We start from the raw sequence: 22,355 nt of genomic DNA, 5'->3' as shown, positions 1-22,355 counted from the left end.
TGCCAACTGCCACATGTTCTGGAAAGCTGACTGCACAAAGAATAGTCTTGTCATTCTTCAGATACACGTTGGCAGCTTGGGTCCTATTGCGCATCCCAATGAGAGATTCATGAGTATGAAATATTCTTTCAGGTAGTTGAGGCTGTAAAGTCCTTTAACAAAAGAAATCTAAGAATGATAGAAGTTTCTTAATGTATGTAGTCGGAGGTTTTATATAATGACCTTGCTGAGTGGGACCTCCCTCCTTTAGAATCGATAGAACTTTTTTAAAGAAAAATGTGTGCATCCAGGTAAATGAATATCAGTGAAACCATAAAAAGTATAATCTGGCAGGCAAAATAGAAAATATCATAATGATGAGAGTTCTGTTTTGTAGTTGAGAACGTCACCATTCAAGCCCTAAGTAATTACATAGTAATTACAGGACTAACAGGATGGAGTCAATAAAACATGAGGGGGAGACAATCTGACTTCAAAACAAAAACAAGAAGGGATGGTTATTAAATACTTTTTAGAACAACAATGCATAGTCTTCCTTCTCTTGGGTTGGAAACCTATCTTTTGCATGAGGAACTTCTCTGTGGGCTTTTAAGGAGGGAGAGGTAAATAAACTCCACTGTGGTGCCACAAAATAAAATGAGTATCTTTGTCCTTAGTCCTCGGGCTGCCAGCTTCCTTCACTCTACAAACAAATTTCCATGCTTATGTGAGAAAAATCCTTGCTATTTCCATAGTTTTTCAAAACTTTAGTTTCCAAGCTGCATAGTCCCTTAGTTATTTTTTCTACATATACAACTTACTAAATTGACTTAAATGGATTTGTTTTTGTTGGATGGGCTTTCCCCCCTACAACTTGGCTTAGCTTTTGAGTCCCCGAGTATCATCCAACAAAAACACGGAAGTGTCACCAATTGCTCCCTCAAATATTCATACTAGAGGCATTTTAAGGAACTCTCATGCAATTTGCACCATCTGTGATTAATATTACACGACTCACAGCTTAGGAAACAATAGATTTCAATTTTTGAACGTTTCCTTTTATGCCTGTAAGCCTAAAGCATTTGTCATCTAATAATTTAGACTTTGTATATCACAACTTCTGAAAGTTAAAATAGTTACAAATACTTAGCATCTGCTAAACCAGTGGTTGTCAGCCAGGGGTGCTTTTGCCATTAGTGGACAATTGGTCATATCTGGAGACATTTTTGGTTGTCACAGCTGGGGGAGGAGTGCTGTTAGCACCTAATAGCTGCTACATGAGACCGAAGATGCTGGTAAATACTTGACAACGCACCGGACAGCTGCCCACAAAAAGAATTGTCCAGCCCCAAGTTTCAATAGTGCATAGGTTGAGAAACACTGCTTCAAAGTGACTAATCAGCATCTATACTGATTACTACTTCCTCCAGAAAAGTAAGCAAATTACTCTTTATATTCCCAAGCTATGAAATGATACAGATGACATCGAGGCTTTGTCAATGTGGTAGAAAAAACAAAAATGTGGGTTGCAGCTTTCAAAAGATTAAAGGCACCCTGGCCTTAACCTATGCTCTTCAAAATGCAAAACGAAAAAGTGCTTGGTGTGTAGACAAATACCGACACTTGGCTTGACAATCTGTTTGTCGAAGATAAAAATAAGCTCACTGATGAGATATTGCTACAGCTTTTATCCTCCCAGATCCCATACCAAAAGAAGAACTAGCTTCATTTTTTATAATGAAATGCCTTTCCTTTACCCATTCTCATTTTTTGCATAATTACTTATAACTGCTCATTGTTAGCACTCCAGAGCCCCGTTAATATCAGCGTAATTACTCTCTTGGTATCAATTAAGATTTCTGATGTTTGTCAGAAAGCACTGCAGTTTGAAGCTGGCCATGCTGAAGTGAAACATAGAGGTACATGTCAACTATAAACAGTGCAACTCAGAGTGTGTCCCTTTAAAAAAAGCAATCCATCATGCATCTCATTAGAGAGCAATTTGCTGCATTTGAGATTTGTCATGAAATTGCCCTGTAGTCACAGAGTATTCCTCTGAGAAATGCTCCTTTGGCAGTGATTCAGACACATTGTACGTCCCTAGCAGGTTCCATTACTTTTGCAATTTGCTATCCTGTAATGTCATCAGACAAAAGTGTTCCCTTAAACATTCCCTACTAGACTTTGTACGATTCTAATTCTTTTGGGCGTGTGTTGAAAGCTGATACGTACCAGCTTGTAGCACTCCAAATCCAGGGGGACAGCTCCGGTGCTTCAGGCAGAACTCGACCTCGAGGTAGCGCCCTTCTTCGCATTCGCACACGAGGTTCTGGGTGCGATTGCAGTTCTGCTTGACATACTGCAGCTCCTTGCACACGGAGTTGCAGTACAGACACTCGTCACTGGTGTGCCAGGTGTCTGTGTAGTAGTTGTCAGGACAGGGGGCACACACGGTCTTCCACCTTGCTGTACAGTGTTGCTTTAGGTAGGTGCCAGGAGGACATTTGTCACACATAAGCTGACGAGAGGTTTCTGGGTCGTAATGAAGGTACTTGGGAGGAAATGTTTCCTGGGTGGTCCATTTAATGGAAATGTCCAGGAACTAGAAGAAGAAAGGGAAAGAGTGGCATGTTAGCCTTGGAATAGAGAGGTGCTGTGCAGAGGCGTCTTTAGACTCCAAGACCTTCACGATCTGAAGCCTCATGACCTTCCTGCCTACCGGGCTGCACACAAAGTAAGTTTAGAGGTCGTAATTCTTGCCTCTGTGAGCTCTATCTCAAAGACCAAGATGGCAATGGCAGCACACTTATTAAATCCAGCTCATAGATGAATGGAGTAGAAAGCTCATCAGAATAGAAATGACTGCAGTTAGATGTACCACTAAGTAAGCCACATGGCCTCAGAGACACTTTATCTCCCTGGACTTCGGGATTATCTCTAGGTGATTGAGGTGTATGAACTAGTGATTTTCAGAACAGCTATACCAGATGCCTTGGTAAAAATGTAGATTCCCGGATTCACAGCCTTAAACATTCTGATTCACTAGAGATGGAATTGGGGTTAGGGATTTAAGAAAAACTCCTGCAGTGACCCTGATGTATAGAGTCCATAATCAATAATTATCCTTTTGTTCATTCACTTGATGAATAGTTATTGAGTCCTTAATATGTGCCAAGCTCTGTTCTGGGCCATCGGGATACAACAGGGAATGAAACAGGCAGGAAACCTGATCTTGTGGAGTTCACAGTCCAATTGGGGGAGTAAGAAAATAAATAGCAAACTACAGATAAATTACATGTTAGAAGGAAAGTGTTGTAAAAAAATAAAAATAAAAAATAAGCAAAAGAGATTGGACTCATGGAGGTGAAGGTGGGAAGATTACCGTATTTAAATGGGGAGGTCACAGAAGCCATGTTTAGGACTAGCTATCTCCTTTTTAGGTGACCCATTCTCAGAGTATACGATTCCTAACATAGAGTGAAGTACAGAGTTGGCCATATGGGAAGGTTGCATGATTCCATAACAATCGTCCTGATCACTCCTTCATTCATCCCACAGATATGTGTTGAATGCAGACCAGGATATACCTGGAACATGCTGGTGAGTAAGACACGCCCCCTGTCCCCATGGAGCTTGCAATCCACTGGAAAGATTCCTAGAATTTTAAGACTGATGTTTCCTCCGACACATCACAGGGCCCAGGCTTGACACTCCTAGGTCAATGATATCTAGAAAATTAAACGACCACCTCTTTTCATGTTAACTGGGAAAGACTTCAGGGAGCACGCAGGGTTTCAGAAGTTCCCCTACATACTTCACGAAGACTGCTATGCAGCAAGAGATGGAGGATTTTGTGGGCAGGGGTCCTGCTTGGGAGGGCAGATCCGATGGGACATTCCTTCTTGTATTCTAGATCTCAAAGGGTCTTGAGGTAGTGTTTCACATGAATTACAGGAGACACTCAGAAGAAACAGTGTTCTATGTGTGTAGAGGTGGTTTATTTGGTTTTTATTATTTGTTTTTGGTAGAGGGACTATTTTCAGGCTTTGGGGAGGTGGCTGGCCAAGCACAATAAATTTTTCCAAACTCCCTTCTTTGCCAAACTCAGGAAGTTTCGCAGAAACCCCTTGACCTGGGAAAAGCATGCCAAGCTAGGGAAACAGTACTCCCTTTGGAATTAGGAGTGACAATGGTAAAGAATGACCTTTTTCATAAGCATATGGGCATTTTAATCTAAGTAATTTCATTTACTGCTGATGGGAACACAACAAGCATCAGGGCTGACTGGACCTGATATGAGCTGATAAACCAGAAAAAAAGAACAAAATATCTCAGGGCAATGGACCTTTTAACTGAGAGCAGTTTTCAAAGTGTTGAGATGTAAGGGACTCCTAATCAACAAAACATAGAATGCAGTGCAAAATCGGTTGGTCTTTTCATAAAGACCTGAGGGTTTCTGGGGAAGATGTACTTGAATATGTCTGGGGTTCCTTATTGTCTCAGTTGGAGTGCATCAGCATTAGGAGAAAGATGTGGACCAGTATTCGGTGAAAGTTCTGGTTAGCTCTGGATTTTTCAGAACTAGATGGAATCAATTCATTCACTCAACACACACTTATTGAGTACTCACTGTATACCAAGCATTGTAGGAGGAACCTAACATATGGCAGTGCACAAAACAAAGATGGTCCTTCTTTCAAGGAGCACACAGTGTAGTGAGGGGGCAGACAGCAGAGAAGTGAAGAAATAAGTAATTATAAATAACGATCAGTGTTTTGAAGGAAACAAAGCAAGATCCAATGACTTTGTTGCTTCTTGGTCATTTGAATATATGATGCTGCATCTTCCAAGACCCTTTGTGTGGATTTGGCCCAAATATCTCTAAACTTGTCAATGCTAGGAAATTGAGTTTTCCTGGTGCAACTTGCAAAGACAAGAAAAGCCACGAGAAATGCTTTTTTTTTCTCTTGTCGTTTACTTTTGAGGGTTCTATTGCTTTCAGGAGGCCTGGCCCAGAGGTCCAGAGGGACGCCTTTGTCTTGCATGCTACCCATCCTGGTAGGACTAGCAGTGGGGCCTCCTCCAGCCCAGCTTCCCATCATTCCCCCTTCCCCATTTCAGTGTGGTCACTGTTCACCAGTGCTGGCCGAATCTCTTCTCCCTCACCAAGAAGTGATGGAGATGGTCTGGGAAAACCTCAAGATGGCACCTCTATTCCTCACTAGAAGGAGCCACACAAATCCAAGATCAGACCAAGAAGGCTGAATCTATTTGGATTTTTCTAGGCAATTGGACATCACCCTGTTGCTTTCCTGAAACTATGCTATGGAAATTAGTTGCCATTTCTTCAAAATACAGGGAAGTTGAGGTGAAAGGAACCCACAGAGAAAAAATTAAATAAGGTGGACCAAAGGATGAGAGAGCAATTGTATTAGTGAAGGTAGTTTCTCCAAGGCCACTGCATGGCCTAAATATATATATATTTAAAAAAATCAGAGATCCTTGAGAAACTGCAGACTTGTTTTCAGCAAGTTCCATTGGGCCTCTGTGTTTGATTTGAAAAATTTCCATTTTGGTAAAAGACAGAACGCTGTGTGGCCAAAATTGGACGTTTAGATCTCAATCTCTGGTTAGCCCCAATTCCCACATAGAATTTCTTGAACCAGTTACTCTACAGAAGATGGGCAAGATTAATAGAACTCTTCATCAGTCCTCTCACTTACTTACTTTTGCATTTCCTGGAAAAGCAATGAAAAAGATGCCACAAGAAGACAGATGATTTTAATATTGGCTCTATCTCCTTTTTCAGCTGATAATATTGAAATTCTCATGAGCTCAAAAATTATTTTCTGTGTATAATGCATAACCACTAATGAACATCTGCAAAAGCTAGGACATGGGCATAGGTATGTCTGCCAAAGCATAAAGTGCTGTTTCAAGAAGAGGCCACTCTGAGTTCGGTATTTGATGCTTGACTTTTAAAGAAAAATTCAATGGAATTTTCTCTCCATTTTTTCTTTCTCCCTCATCCCATTTCCTATCTGTCCATCCTTTGGTGTAGAACACTTGTGCTTGAAGGGAAATCAAAAGTCCTCCAAGCTAGTGCTTCCCACCTGTCCAGGAAGTCTTCCTGAAGCCCCCATGCCTCTTTTCTTGAAAGGCCTCATCTCTAATAGCTTTGTTCTTCTCCTCACCTTCCGTTTGTAATGTTGGACAGTGTTAAAGAATTTTCTGTTTCAAATCCAGCCATCTTTCCTCATCTCTCAACTGTTAGCAGATGATGGTAGTGGGTGAAGGAGGTGGGTGGGCTGAATTAGTTGTTTTCTAAAGCCTTTTCTAGCTCCACCATTGTCGTATTCCTTGGTTTGACAGAGCTGAATTAGCCAGTGAACTTGGAAACAGATGTCTTGCTCTAACCCCCTTCCTCTTCCTAGATCCACTGCTTTATTAGTGCAACCCCTTTTTATTGCAGAACTTTCTTGACCAATCTCCACTTTCCAGATTCATGCATGCCTTCCATTTCCTCTATAAACTCAGCTGATGCACCAGCAGCCTGAATTCTCAGCTCTGCCTTCTCCTCAGGCAGGCAATCTCCCATCTGCTCTTACCAGTGGAGTTGCAGGCTTACCAAGAGTCAGCTGTGTGTTTGATGCTGAGTCTGCTTCTGCTTGTTTTATATATATATATCTATATATGCTGTTGTTGTAACTACCATTAGGTAATTCAGTTAACGACTATGTAAACCGATAAACATGGGTGTGAAAAACAAAAGAATTATTTTTGTATAAAAAGTAAATGGAATGCTCTGGAAATGAGTTGATAAAGATAAGCCACACACACACAAAAATAACCTATCATAAATTTTGGGTACTGAGTCAATCGTAAAAACAAAATGGGGAAAACATCTCCAAGGATTACAGAATCGATTTATTTCACAAATGTCTTTCAGTTCCAAAACTGAAATGAATGAGCAATAAATTATAGCTTAAGTGTTGTGAAAGAAAGGCAGCATGGGACTCCAGTTAGCAAACACAGATTCCAAGAAAGGCCCAGGTCAAATCTCAAAATACAGGTGAATAAATGTTTATTGCAATGTTTTAAGTCAAAATAAAATATTATATATAATATTTCTTTAATAATATTAAAATAGTAATTTTATTATTTTAATATAATAATTATTTTATTTTATTTTAATAAAAATTATATATACACACACACATATATATAATTTGTATTATTAAAAGTTTTAATTGATTTTTCAATTAGTCCCAAACACACAAAATTTCTAATGAAAATTCCCCATATTTACAAAGTAGAGTGATATGGTAATTGCATGTGCAGGCAGCAAAGGTGGGCAATATGAAGATAGAATTCTGTTTTGTCTATTCCATTCTAACATATACACATTAAATCTCTATTCTGTTCTAGGCAGTGGACTACAAAATAATCTTTATAATATTTTGGTTTTTGTACCTACTTTAGGATGTTTTACCATTATCATCAAGTCTCTGCCAGCTATAAAAATGAGTCTTAGAATGAGTAATTAACCATCCCAAATCCTAATAATTAGTGGAGGCAGAATTCAAACCCAGAGCATGTGCTATAGAATACTCGTTTGGGGGCAAATCTTTTAACATTTACCAAATGCTCTCATTTATGTTATAGCCTTCATGAATGCTCCAAAGGTGAGCTCTGAAGTGCTAATTTGTCATTCAAACTAGAGCACAGCGTTGGGAGATCAATCAAAGAGTTCTCGAAGTCCTGATGAACTGACAATGAGTTTTCTTTCCTTGTACTAAGACTAGCTCTTGTCCAAAGCTACTGAGATGGACATTTCTCAGATAATAAGTGACTTGACTACAGCATTCTACTGGTACATGCTTCTTCCTGAAGGACAAAAGAATACACTTCCTCCAGCAAGTTTATTTTTGCATTGTGCAGCGCAGCCAGTCCCATACTACTGAGCTTGCCCTCTGGGATGCAGAACCATGAGTGACCTAGTGGGTTTCCGTTTATGGAAAATTCATTAAAAGGAACCCACACAAAGCTGGAAATAACTATTTGGTTTGGGAGTTCCTTTTGTGATCCCTCGTCATGATCTTTGCCACAGAGAACTATTTGAGGATTATCCAGAGTTAGGTAAAGTGGTCAGTTTGGAAACCATGCCATTTTATAGTTCATCTTAGCCAAGAAAGGAAACATTCAGGATATAGCTCATGGTGAGTTTCCTAAAGATCTCTTGTAATGTGAACTATAAATCTTATTAAAAGAACCTATTTTCTTATGGAAGTTAGTTTATTTGATTTTCTATACTTTGTAGTGTAGTAGCTCCTTTGCATTTTCTTCCATTACTTAAATCATTCATTCATTCATTCATTCATTCATTCATTCATTCATTCATTCAACAAATACTTATTGAAACAATTGCTATGCTCCGGAAGTACTGCTAAGTGATGGCGTTGAATAAATTAATGTTCCTGTTTCATAGGAACATTCATCTAAAAGCCCACTCTGATATGAAATACTCATAAATCACTGTAATATAATTGGTGGCAGAAGAGAGGAGAATGAGAATGAAGAAAGGTCAACAGAGAAACAGATCAAAAAAGAGGAAGGGTTGAAGTTAGACACTGGTAATGGAGGAGAGGAAGGGATAGCTATATTGACTGATTGCATGGGGAGGGGTACTAAAAAGAATAATTGAAGAACATGCCCATGAATTCTAACCATTAGTTATGTGGTATTGCCATTAATTACTGAGAGAAGATGGGGGAAAGTTATGGAGAAAGACAATGAATTTAGTTCGGAACATCTTCCATCCATGAGACTCAAATGATGATGTCTAGTAGACAATTGGATATAGATACTGGGACTTCAGGACAGAAATACAGATAAGGACACAGCTGTTAGAGATATAAGCACATAAATGGATCTAGAAGCAGGGCAGATAATATTACCCAAGGATATGGTATACAAACAAAAAAAGGACAAAAGTGTTAACCTTTGGGACTAATAAACATTTACAAGATGGGATAAAAAGAAGGCTGAAAAAAAGGGATATCACGGTTTCAAGATGAATACTAAAAGGATAATGAAAAATCCGTTCTAAAAAGTATACAGCATGGCAATTAATTAGATCCATGTAAATTAACATGAGTACTTTCAGCTGGGAACCTGAATTTAGAATATACATATTAGGAATCCAAACTCAGAGCACCACGTTAGTAACCCTGGGCCACTATCTTACCTCTAAAATGAGATCAATCCTTATTTTACTTATCCCTGTGCAATGGTTCATTTCAAATGAGTAAAAGGATACAAACTTGGTAAAGAATAAGGTTCCAGACAAGTATGAGGCATTGTTACATATGCTAATTTTCAGGATGTGGAGAATGGGAGAGAGTTTGAATTCAACTCATTTCTGAAGATATTTTGAAGTTTCTAGTCCATTAGCAAGCAACACACCTAAAATGTGCCGTAAATTGACTATCTACCCTGTTCTTGTCTCCAGGGAAAACATCCCTGGCATGATTTTTAAAGTCAGTTTCAGTGTCATCCCAACTGGTATTATTTTCTTGCTCTAGATCAAATGCTTCAAGGCAGTTCGTGGGTTTGCTCAGAGGTCTCAGACAGAAAAGTATTAGTCTCCATACTCCTAAGAATCTGTAAATGCTTAGCATGGCGTCTTATACATAGCAAGTATTCAATAGATCAAATTTAATTTTATCCAATTCAATAGCTATAATGAATATCTACTATGTGCAATTAGGATTATTGATGATTATATAGACGCAGATAAATATCCACCATATAAAGCATCAATTTACAAGGACAAGCACAAAATCTGCCATTTTCTCATCTGTAAAACGACCGTGATGACAGAATTTGCCTGAAGGAAGATTTATTTTTAAAGCGTCTTTCATTTTGCATGGCCTTTTGCATGTATTGTTCCATTTGTATGTAGCTTCCATTTTAAAGGTGAATGAACGTGTGAGAAAAGCAGGTTGTTCATTTGAGAGGTTTATCTGCTGCTGCCAGTTTCCACCCAGAGGGCTTACCACTGCTTCCTAATTTTCACAAGCCAGTTGTTTAGCTGAGGATTGTGTCTCTAGGTAGGAATAAAAGCAAGCGAACTAAATCTGTTCATCTATACAGACTTGATTTGGTGCCACAGCTTTTACTAGACAAACAGGGGAAAGAAAATGCAGGCAATTATGATTTATTAGATGAATCACTGGGCCAAAATTCTACGCTATTTTGCTTCCCTTGGGGCTGAAGAACTGTCTCCAAGTAAAACTGAACTTTAAATGTGATTTTTTGTTTGTTCCCTTCAGAATTTTCCTTAGTTGTGTGAAGGCTTTTAAATTCATTAGCGGTAGCTTGTTTATGTTTGGAATCAACCAGAATTGTCAGGACCTATTTGTTGATGATGCTTTGGGTACTTCAAAGGAGTGTTACAGACAATTAACATTTGACAGATTAATAAAAAAAAGGGGGGGGGATCTCTGAGAAAAAGAAAAAGATCTTGTAATGCAGGTAAACACCTAAAACTTTCCAAGGAAGGTAGGTAGAAACCTCACATATTTTGGCTCCCACATCTTAATCGTTCTTCTCTTGAGCTTCTGTTAATCACCAGATTTGAAATGTGACATCAATTCTGAAACCTTCAACTCAACAACAGGGCTGGTTGCTGTTTTCCTTGTAATTATGTCCACTCAGGCTCACGTGACAAGGCCGAGGGCGGGACCACTACTTCAGAATTTTCTGTCTGTAGTCCCTGGCATGTTAGGCTCCGAATTGGCAATACATTTAGTATGTTGCCAGTGTTGTGCCTCAATTTTAAAATTCCTTGTTATGTCTACAGTGCTTTTCTTTGAAGATCGCACATGGCTCACGTCACCTTATGAATCTCTTCTGGTTGCTAATGATCTGGATTGAAGCCCAATCAATATACGATTAAGGGCAGCTGGTGAGAGAAAGTTAGAAAAGAAGAGCCATGGTGGTTATGAAATAGAATAGAAACTAGGAGTAGAAATGGAATAAAGTTAAACATGTTAAGCGTATATCTGACTTACATATGGAAACATTTATTGTGTGCCGAGAACATGGAAAACACCATCCCAGCAGCCCTGGGTGGTACGGTGAATAATAGCTTAGTAGATTATACTAGGTAGGTGCACAAGTAATTGCCGTTTAAAGGGTAAAAAAGAATTGCAGAAACCGCAATTGCTTTTGCACCAACCTAATATTAGTATATAGTAGGCTCTGTACTAAACCCTTATTTTACATACTATCATCATCCATCGCCTCTGACCACCTTTAAGGAGATAGGACTATCCTCATTTTATAGACAAAGAAACTGATTCTCAGCAAAGTTGAGTGACTTGTCAAAGGTCACAGGTACGCAGGTCAAAGGTACACATTCAAGTTGGGAGTCAAATCTCCCCCTGTTGGAATCTAAGCCTTTAATAGCTGACTCTTCCTTCTGGGGACTTGCAGTTTTATGAAGGAGATAGGCATATAAATGATCAACTACAACACAATGTAAAATTCAGTAAGATCTGTCTTTTGTCTGTCTGTCTGTCTGTCTGTCTATTGTGAATGAAAAAGGGGCTATGTAACAAACCTGACAAGCTCAGGGGGCCACATGGCAGGACTGACACATTCAGTAACCAAAAGTAACCACACTGGTCTGATCATAAATTCCTAATCGGGTGGCCATGTTGGGTAGTCACATCCCAGGCCTGTAGCTTCCTTAGTACAGGTCAATATTGACCTTAAATGAGCCTGTCTACAGTCTTTTTTACATCTAAGAAAGCATACCTTTGAAATGTCAGAGTCATCTTCTTTTCCAGACTCCTCAGGGCATAACCACTGCTGGAGCAGAACCCCTCATTGTTACCTTGCCCCCCCCCCCACAGCATTTCTATGTGCTGTACATGTTAATTATTAATTCTCCTGTACTCACCCATGTAACAGTGTCTTCATTTTGTTTTTTATCCAATCCTAGAGATCCCCCCAACTTTGTTTCCTCCCAACTCCTTTCTCAACCATCAATGGACTTCATGTACCTTCCCTATGTTTTCTCCTTTGATTCTAAATGCATAAAAGGAAATGCAAAACTGTCATTCTCCAGAGTACTTTGCTCAGTCTGTTGAGATTTTGCTTCCAGCATGTTCTCAAAATTTTGGCTCAAATAAACTCTTATAAAACTTTTTTATAGGCTAGACATTCTTTCGTTGACTCTGTCTGTCTGTCTATCTGTCTGTCTATATAAATTCTTCTCTTTTTCCTGTCCTGAAATGCAGTTAGGTCACACAGCCTCTCTTGAAGACGGTCCTGTGAGACTGACCAATGACAGACTTTACACGAGGCAGTGGCTTCTCAGTAATTTACTCCTTGAGTTGGCTCTCCTTCCTTTTCTGCCTTGTTCTTCTTTCACTCACTCTTGCTTCCCCAAGATTGCAATGTTTAATAAGGTACTAAAACATAAGTGTTTGCCTCCTGCCCTGTTCCCTAAGGCATCTGGGTGGAGAACTCAACTCTAATAGGAGGCCCAAGCATTTAATATCAAAACAACAACAAAAACATGGTGACTCCCTGGAGCTGAAGGAGGAGCTGGAAAAGGATGAAAAACACTTTGGCATCACCTTGCCAAGGATTTGGCATTTCTGAATCCCATCTGGGGCATTCTTACGCCCAGCAGAGAAGACAACACTGGGTCGAAGGCACCCACACAGGCTTAGCTCTGATTCATTCTAGTAACTGGACTCAGTTACTAGAACTAAGCTTGTATAGGGCAGAAAAAAACTCAGCTAGGTAACTTATGGAAAGTTACTTCACTTCTCTGAAACTCAGTTTTCTCATCTGTAAAATAGACATTAATCTCTGCATGATACGATGTTTGTGAAAATTAAGTGAAACGTTGTGTGATTTTCATATATGGTACAAATTCTAAGAATAGTTTCTTTGTGTTTTACGATTACGTCCTTTTGCCTTAGCTTAAATGGGTTGAAGCTGTCCTGATGAAAGATGAAGATGAGTGAACCTCCACAAAGGAAGGATCAGTTGGAAGTGATGGGAAAATAAAAAGGATCCCTATTTGCGTACTCTCACAAAATAGGGTGTTTGATTTAGTCCCCTGCTGAGTATCTGTTCACCCTCCCATTTTGCAGTCCAGCTGAGCTTTTGAGTATTCTCAGTTGCATACATTTTGAATTTGCACCATCAGAAGAGGTCCTTGCTCCTGAGTCCTTCTTAGAATACGTCTGATGAAAAAGGAGTTTACGTCGATCATCGAAAGCCGTAGATTTTAGTCATCTTTGATCTTTAAGGACTCTTTGCAGTTATTGTCCCTCCGTCATCAGAGCTATGACTGGGGTTTGGCTACTGCCACGGTCAGGACTGGCTGCGTGTTACGCTGTGCCGACAACCAACTTCACAATCTCAGTGGCTCAGTAATAACAAAGGTTTATTTCTCACTCATGCTACATCCCTAGTGGGTCCACTGAGGGCTGCTAGCATTGACCATTGCCCATGACCTAGGATGATACAGCAACTGATGTCTGAAACGTGGCTGGCTTGTTGTGGGGGAAGGAAAGAGACACAAAATGTTGGGGATTGTGTATTGGCTATGAAGTGCTCTCATTGGGAAGTGACTTGTTGGCCAGAGCTATTCACACCATCCTAGCTGCCTCCCTCCCCAGAAAGGAGGCTAGAATCCAATCTTACCAAGCTTCTGGAAGGGAGGAGAGCTGAGAACAATTTACAAACAGCTTTAGCAATTACGTCATCGTTCACTAAACATCATTCGTAGTTTTTAGTTGACATTTCTTGTAGCACAATCTAGTTGATGTCTTTCTTTTTACAGGGTATTAAAAGGAGAGACAGGAAACAGAGAGTGTGGGAGCAGACGTTTCAGTCTGTCAGCCAGGAGAGGTATTCAAGTGTAGTGTTTAATGTCCACTCCAACCTACTCATTATCATGCTTATTCCGCTCCACGGTGTGACATTTATTCCAAAGAAAGGTATGCAATTGTCATACTTCCCTGTGAACACAAATTCAAGGAAAATTCTGTTCAATGAAATAAGGGGATTGCTAGTGACCATGCTTATCCTTCTTCCATAAGTCCTGAGGGAATGTCTGGGACCTGCTTTTAGGTGTAATATAAAAAATAGGCACATTAATGATTTCTATGCCTCCTAAAGACGGGACTTGTTTCAGAATGGGACACGAGTTTATAAAAACTAATCTCTGATCCTAAAGCAAGTCTTAGCACTTAAAAGTACTAAGCTGCTTTCTCTTGTGATCACATTGACATAAACGGAATTTCTTATGCATGAAACCAGTTGGGCAGAAGAGACTTGGATAACTGCAGCAATATAGATTAAAACAAAAAAGAAAACCCCAAAACATTCCTTTAGGAATAAGTAAATTTGATTTAACTACTTATTCAAAAGCTTCAATAGTAATGTTAAATTTAAATATATATTTAAGTATTTAAATACTTATTTAAATAAGTCTGAGTTTTGCATGTTTGGGATATTTAATAGTATATTGTATAATCAATCATTTTTTAAATTCATTTTTTCAGTGATTAAAGCTTAAAGCTGAAGCAGACCTTCCACATATCACCTGGTCCAACACCCCTGTTTTAGAGATGAGTAAAGGAAGAGTCAGAGAAGTGGAATCACTGACTACTATGGCAGAACTGAGAAATTAGATCTCTTTGCCATTGCAGAGGTCTTAGTGTTACTATGTCCCACAATTGAATTCTTAAGTTACATATCTTTTTGTTGGTAGTGGTGTTGGTGCCAATTGATGGTAGGGGGCACTTTCTAAAGAATAAGGTCCTGATGTTCATATCATCTAAGAATAAAAGATAGCTTTTTTTTTTCTTTTCTTTTTTTTTTTTTTTTTGAACAAGAAAGTAACATTACTACTATGTGGCAAGAGAGCTGAGGTTTTGGGATCAAAGACCAGAGGAGAAAATTGAATTTAACAAAGGCAGTCACAAAGCTTAGACAAATTACTGTCTCCTTTTAAATCTAAATTCATCTTGACACCTATTTTCCTATTTTAGAGTTGATTATTTAAGAGGCACTTATAGAAAATACTTCCACAGTGCAGACTCAATTGAAGTGAAAATCCTCAGGCTATTCTTTTCATTGTTATAGAAGATTCTTCAAGGAAATTAAACCATGTTTTCACAGTATTAAAACTATAATTTTAGGGAGACACTTTTTTTTTTTTTTTTTTGTAATCACCATGAGAAAGTAATAAATTAAGCCTGTTAGGAGCACGTTACTTTTTTTAGAACAGCGTCAGGAATGACGTTTCACTTCCTCCTACATCTTCTGTCCTTTCCTGGTCAGGCTGATTCAGGTGCTTCTGCGAAATTGGGGCGAAAATATATCTACCCAAAACTTGGCAAGTTGTGTCACCTTGTAGTTGGGAGAAACCATTTTCGTGTGTCTGTACTCTTCTGGGCTTTGGAACATTCATTTAGAGAAGCCAGGTGAATGTGAGAGGGAGTGGGTACCACACAGCTTCTTACCTAATGTGTTGTAACACTATTCTTATCCCTTACAACTGTCTAAAAGATTTCTTTTTTTAGACATTTCTATGCTAGTTACCCCAAAATATTCTGTGGTAGTGAGTTCCAAAAACTAATTACATGTCACATAAAAATACCGTCCTTGTATCTATTTCAAGTTGGCCATACCTCACTCTTTCTTCTTGCATAGATAGTTTACAGATGTTGCTAGGATTTCCGATTCACTAGTTCCTGCTATTGTGGGTTGCTAAGTTTTATTTTGATTTTTGTTTTCTTTTCTAAACATGGCTGCTATTATTGTTCATATTTGCATTTTGTTTACCAGACTATCAGTATCAGAAATGTGCTCTGGAGATGCTTCCTTCTCTCCTCTCTTGCTCTTTGAAATCATCCTTCCCTAGGCTTTAAAAACCTCCTCTATGCTGATAAGCCAGATTTTTTATCTCTAGCCCAGGCGAGAATTCTCCTGAGCTCCAAACTTTTTTGAATCTAAATGGCTACTTGACATCTCTATTGGCACATTTTACAAATATATAAAATATATCAAACCAGAAATGAACACCTGATGCTCGAACCAACCAGAGGGGAAGGTCAGAAGGCAAGGTTCAACTGAGCTTCGGGAGCACATCCAAAGGTCAGTGTATGAATCCGGTTCATTTTTGTTGCTCACTTAAGAATGGGCCTTCATGAACCTCACAGTAAAACTCTACAAACGAATATTTAAATATTGGTCAGGTGGGTAGGGTGTTACATTAATATCTTGAAAGAGATCAAAGCCAACATTAGAATGTTCAGTCTCTGAGACTAAAATAAATTCTGTTGGAACATGCATGGAAACTCCTGGTGGAATCCACAACATGCTAGCAATCTCACCAGCTCCTTTGACTCAGCAAACATCCAGTTCGTGTCAGGCACTGTAGAGACTTGGGGAGTACAAATATGGTGAAGATGGAAATCTATGTTTACAAAGAGCTCATACTTTGTTTACCACAAGGGTGGTGCTATCCCCTAGAAATTCTGCAAATTGGTGGGGGATTTCTGTTGTCACTCTCGCTGACTGTGTGCTGCTAAATGTCCTGAATGATCAAAAATAAGCCCAGGGCCCACACAAGAATAAGTCCCGTTGATAACGGATAGAAGTGATCTGAGGAAAAGAGCTGTGTAGCATTATCTGAGCGTAGATTCTAATTCCATTTTCTATGGACACAGAGTGGCTTTTGCATGCTTTTTGTACATACTGAATTTTCCAAGAAGTCAACAACATAAAATTTGGTAGAAGGTTGTATTTTACTTAAAACTTCAGTGAGATGTATTCACCATTTCAGAAAAGCACGGCAGCCATACTGACATTGATCATGGTTTTCAGCCTCAGTGTGACACGTGCTCCAGTCTTTATTCCTAATGGTCTGTTTGTAGCCATTGGACACAAAGCTCCTAACATATCACTACTTCATTACGTCTTCAAGTGAAGCTTATTTTATTATAAATTAGTTTATTTCTCCTTTGTATTATAATTGTGCTGGCATATTGACTTTTCAAAATTATGTATATAGGTAAAATATATGCACTCTACATTTCAGGAAAGCTAGGGAGTTGTTACAAAGGATTTATTTTAAAAGTGCATGGGAGAAGTCTGATATGGTCGAGAATTACTGCCCTATAGGGTAAAACATACAAATACACTGATAATTTGGGCTTCTCTATTCTATAGAAGCAACATAAGGGATAGCCAAGTATTATCAGTTAAAGCCTCAAATAATGCAGACATAATTTTTTGTATAAGATTAGTTTCTCTTCAGTCTACTTCCCAGTCCTCTCTCTGTCTCTGTCTCTGTCTCTCTGTCTCTCTGTCTCTCTGTCTCTGTCTCTCTGTCTCTGTCTCTCTCTGTCTCTCTCTCTCTCTCTCTCTCTCTCTCTCTCTCTCTCTCTCTCTCTCTCTCTCTCTCTCTCTCTCTCCCCAAAGGAGAAACTCAAGTGAAAGGAAATGCTATTGCTTAATGTGATGAAAATAAAGCTTTTCTCAGCAAGCTTTCAGAAAAGGAAGCGTGCAGGCAGGAGGACTGAGTGCTGCTTAGAGAAAAGCTCAGCAGGCTGGTTAGTGGATAGGAGAGCAAGGAGGTGTGAGTGTGTGTTTAGTGTCCCTTTGATAGCTATTGCCATAGCTCTCGTTCTAGAACTAAGTGACTAAAACATCTGGCACAGAATGCCTTCTTCCCAAACCAATGGAATTTGACAACGGTGGTTTAAACCTAAGAAGCAAAATTAAAGGCCAGATTGAAATTAGGAATTGTGCTGAGGGTTGCTAGGTGACAGAGGCCAGGAAGGTTGCTAGGGACATGGAGCAGGACTGTTTTGGATTGAGTGTATGTCAGATTCACCTAGAAACTCACAGTGATCATTCTCTTTAAATAAACAAATAAATAGGCTCGAGAAATACTCAACCACTGCGGGAAGGGAAGGAAACCAAAGTAAACAACAACAAAACAACCAAAAGCCTGAAAGAGGAGCATCCTAAAGGAGGTCCAACAGATCAGTCAGGCCATTGTCCTGAGATTAAACACCTACTTCCCTGAATGCCTTGCCCCGCCTCCCCCCTACCCCCACTGGAAGTCCCATCATCATAACATTAATTCAGAGCTTAGTATTGAGAAGGCCAGTGCATGGTTCTGGCATTCTATGACGGAAAGTTTCAGCCACCAGTTAAAATCTAGACCTAGGCCAGAAGGTTCCCAGTGTATCAGGTGGCTCCTGGGCAACCAGGAAAGAGAGAACTTGGGGATGTGACTCCCGTACCTTGCAGAGCAGGTCTCTGCTTAATTCTATCAGTGAACATTCCAGAAAGCCCCGGATCGTGGCATTAGTCTTAGGGACCACACCCCCTCACTGCTTGCCTCTCATAAAAGGCAATACTTTGCTCTCATAAAAGACTCTAGAATTCTGCTTTGCCACAGAATTTCATTTTCTCCCACTTCTTGGGTTCAGGACACCTTGGTTTTGTCTCCAACAATGAAACATTCTACTCCTCCTTCAAATTAAAAGTCCGTGGCCCTCTCTCCCTCCTCAGAGTATCATCAACATTTCGTTTACATAATTCTCTTGGTTCTGCATTGTCCTACAGTTATTTGTGAGCATAATGCTAGAAGCTGGTATTCATAAGAATCAGGAACTTCCTGTGATTATCTGGCATGTGTCCATATCATTATCTCCAGTTTAAGAAGAAAAAACTCAGACTCAAAAGAGCTGTAACTTGCCCACTGACATTTAGCAAATAAGTGGTGTTACTAGTATTTGAATTTTGGTCCAACTGATAACCACTACACTGCCGCTTTCTAGAGGGCAGGATCTTCATAGTCCCAAGTCACCCAGTACGTCCCCTTTTGTTACTGTCGTTATCAGTACAATTACTTCTCCAATATCTGCCTTCTCCATTGGGCAGGAATGGTACACGTCTTGCTTTCCACCGTGTCCCTAGTACCCAGTGGCATTCCTGGTACAAAGTATTAAATACCTGTCATGCTTTCAGTTCCTAGAACTGCACCTCAGTATTTACAAAAGGGCATTTGGGTTCTTTATGTGTAAGTACAGAGTGCCCATTTCCAATCATTCACAAAATAAAAGCACTCTCAGAAAGTGCAGAAAGGGAAAGGGAAATCTTTTCCTATTTCAAGTGTTTACTATGTTCAAGACACCAAGTTTGCCCTTTTGATAATGCCGTGTCATCTATAATTAGTATTATCTATCTTACCACATTATCTATCTTACCATACAGACCACATATCAAAACATTTGTCTACCTACTATTTAAGAACTTATTAATTAGGTACATATATTATTTAGTGGAAATTCTGAAATATAAGTCACTGACAATACGTATATCATTAATTAAATCTTTGACAGGACGCTAAATACCAGGAAAAATAAAAGTGTCCCCATATTAATAGCAGTATTATTGATACCAGTCCCAAATAGGAATGATTAAATCAATTGTGATGTGCATGTACACTGGAATACTATATAGCAATGAAAACAAATTATTGCACACCCAACGATGGCGATGACCTCACAATAGAATTTTAAAGGAAAGTAGCCAGACACAAAAAAAGTGCTTCAAATCCACTTATATAATGTTCAAATACAAGCAAAATTCATCTATGGTGTTAGTAGTCAGAATATTGGTTACTCTGTACATGAACATAATAGGGACAGAGAGAAAGCCCGGGTAGCTTCTGGGTGCTGATAATGTAGTAGTGCTTGATCCGGTGCTAGCTTGTGAGTGTTCACTGTGAAAAACTGCATTAGGCATTAGGATTTGTGTAATTCTCTATGTGTGTTATTTTTAAAGAAAGGTTTAGTTTTAAAAAGTTCCCCTTAGTATCCATATTGGTGGGATATATATATATATATATATATATATATATATATATATATATCCCACATATATATGGCAGTAGATAAGATTAGCATACTTATATGCAGACTCCTGTCCAACCTACCTTTCTTTTAGTGACTTTGCTATTTATTTATGTTTGTGTATCCCACAAACTAATTGGAAGACTTCTAAGCCTTCCATTCACTGTGCTTTGGATGCTGAAATTCAAGCATTTACTCCAACGCTTTCAATACAACATGTAGCTTAAATATGGGTTTTTCTATCCTTTTGTGAATGTCTGATTCATATCTCAATCTATTCCTCACTTTAGTGACATAAAGGAAATAAGTCACTGGTCATCGAATAATCTTCAAATCTTACTAAGCTTCATTGGTCAAAAATCTAAATTAAAAAAAAAAAAAAACTAAACCAAGTCACAGAGATTACTTTCTTTTGCAAATAGTATGATAAAAATAACTTTTAGCCCTAGTTAGTACTGAATTTTAATTATTTAAATATATTTTAGAACAACATTAATCCACCAATATTTTCTGCATTATACTGAAGTTGAGAACTGGAAGAAGCCATTTTATTAATAAATTTTTTATTAAAATGTTAAATTGCACAGTGATGAAGTGTGTGTGTGTGTGTGAGAGAGAGAGAGAGAGAGAGAGAGAGAGAGAGAGAGAGAGAGAGAGAGAGAGAGAGAGACAGGTCTTTTTTCCTGTGCCAATTATTCAACATTTCCCAGGACATTTGCTTAAGTGGGGAATGAGCCTAATGCTGTATGGTATCATATCACTGCATACGAAGTTTATTCTAATAGTTTCAAAAAGACTGACATCTCCCATCTTACTCTGAGTCTAAAGGACTACTTCATTGTTAACAATAATAATGCCCAAGTTAACTAAGCAAAGATGGTCTGAACTACATGAGGGGATTAACCTGAGATGAAGAAAGGCAGTAAATAAAATGGGTAAAACTCATTCCAACCCGAAAGGTGTAGAGCTCCTCTCTCTGCTCCATAAACCCAACAGGAACTTTCCAGTGTAGAGGGACAGACACCCCAGGAGAGGCGCACGTCTAGCTTGAACGAGGGCTCCCGTTCCAGCCTGACCCCACATCTCTCCTGGGAGAGGGTGCGCGTCCAGCTCTCGTCCCCATCAATCGCGGGGAGGTGCGGAGGCCAGGCGGCAGGCGGTCCTCCCAGCCGTCCGGGGCGCCAGCACCCGCGTCCCCTCGCCCGGGACTTACCACGAGCGCGCAGCACAGCAACTTGTTCATTGTGGTCCCCGGGAAACCTCAGGCGCTTGGAGGCGGCGGCGGCAGCGGCGGGGCGAGCGCTCCAGCGAGTCTGTCTCCGCAGCCTGTGCAGTCATCACGTTATATATAGCCCGCGGGCAACAGGAAGTACCGGCTTGGCTTTGATCATCCATTCCCTATCTGTACCAAAGTTTGCACCTTTTTTAGGATCCTTGGGCGGGAGAGATGGACAATACAAAAAACACCCCGGGGTTAACGCTTTCAGAGCCGGGAGGGAAAGAATCGCTGGGAGAGATGGGCAGTGTGGGGGGTGGGGGGTGGGGGAGGCGGGGGTGTCAGGCCCCTGGAAAAGGGAAAAGGCCTTTGGGCTTCGAACAAGGTACTCCTGTCTGCTGTGAGGCTCTGAGGTTTCCTGGCCCCTTCCCGCCAGCGGGCGGCCTGACCTCCTGGCAGCCGGACGGGTGGAGGGAGGGCTGGGCACCGCTGGGGCACCGCTGTGCCGGCTCCTCCGCGCAGAGCGACCCCTTCAGCCAAGGTCCCGGCGCAGCCTGGGGTGAGTCCCAGACACTTTGTCCCCCTCTTTTCCTGACCCCGTCTTTGTGTGTTCTGAGAATTCCAGTGACAAGGCTTATTTCTCATTTATGCACTGCATTGTCTCAGAGCACTGTTCCGGGAGTTTGCAATCATTTATGGTACATAGACGGTGGAGAGGGAACTTCTGTAACTCAGGTCTGGTTCTAAAGCCCAGGCTTTTCCCCATTCACTTCTTGTTGTCTGAGGTGGTTAGAGCCAGAGAGAATCAGCAGCAAAACGCTTCCTGCCTCTGGCAGGTAAACCCTTGCAGACTGTGGCATACCCTGGCTACTGTTTTGTGTTTACCAACACCGTAATATCAGAGGGGGCTGTTGGTAACTTAGTGACCCCCATACGGAACTTCAAGGTTGTTTCACTGCCCCCAAGCTGACCACAGAAGTTTGATGCTTTCATAAAGGGTTCCTGCCTTCCCCATCCATTCCCAAAAGTTGATTGTATGAAATTTGGACTCCCGGACTGACTTCTAAAGTACAGTCCCATTCCGAGGCCGTCCAATTCACCAATTAGTTCTCAGGTTAGTTCTCTGCTTGCAGATGCTGGAAATGTCACTGCAGAGCCCCTGTCCTCTTGGGCCAAGTGTTGCTACATGTCTT

At 40.1% G+C, this 22,355-nt stretch overlaps 2 protein-coding genes across 3 annotated transcripts in view; one reads left to right on the top strand and one right to left on the bottom strand.

The window, feature by feature from the left end:
• TNFRSF11B (TNF receptor superfamily member 11b) overlaps positions 1-21,564 on the bottom strand; it is a 28,086-nt gene extending 6,522 nt beyond the window's left edge. Inside the window, exons 1-2 of one of the 2 annotated variants that reach the window (XM_081071260.1) lie at positions 21,160-21,564; positions 2,212-2,581 (exon numbers count right to left, since the gene is read on the bottom strand). In XM_081071260.1, coding sequence (XP_080927386.1) covers positions 2,212-2,581; positions 21,160-21,189 — 400 coding nt within the window. In that variant the 5' untranslated portion in view covers positions 21,190-21,564. The remainder of the gene's footprint in view (positions 1-2,211; positions 2,582-21,159) is intronic. The other variant, XM_081071261.1, reaches the window with a different exon arrangement.
• Positions 1-22,355, top strand: part of COLEC10 (collectin subfamily member 10) — a 412,450-nt gene that overhangs the window by 244,703 nt on the left and 145,392 nt on the right. The gene's annotated exons all lie outside the window — the stretch shown is intronic.

Source organism: Rhinolophus hipposideros (genome assembly GCF_964194185.1).
Source record: "Rhinolophus hipposideros genome assembly, chromosome: 13".
In the NCBI taxonomy this organism is placed as follows: Eukaryota; Metazoa; Chordata; class Mammalia; order Chiroptera; family Rhinolophidae; genus Rhinolophus; species Rhinolophus hipposideros.
The sequence above is the reverse complement of the archived record's forward strand: the minus strand, read 5'-3'. Positions and strand labels throughout refer to the sequence as shown.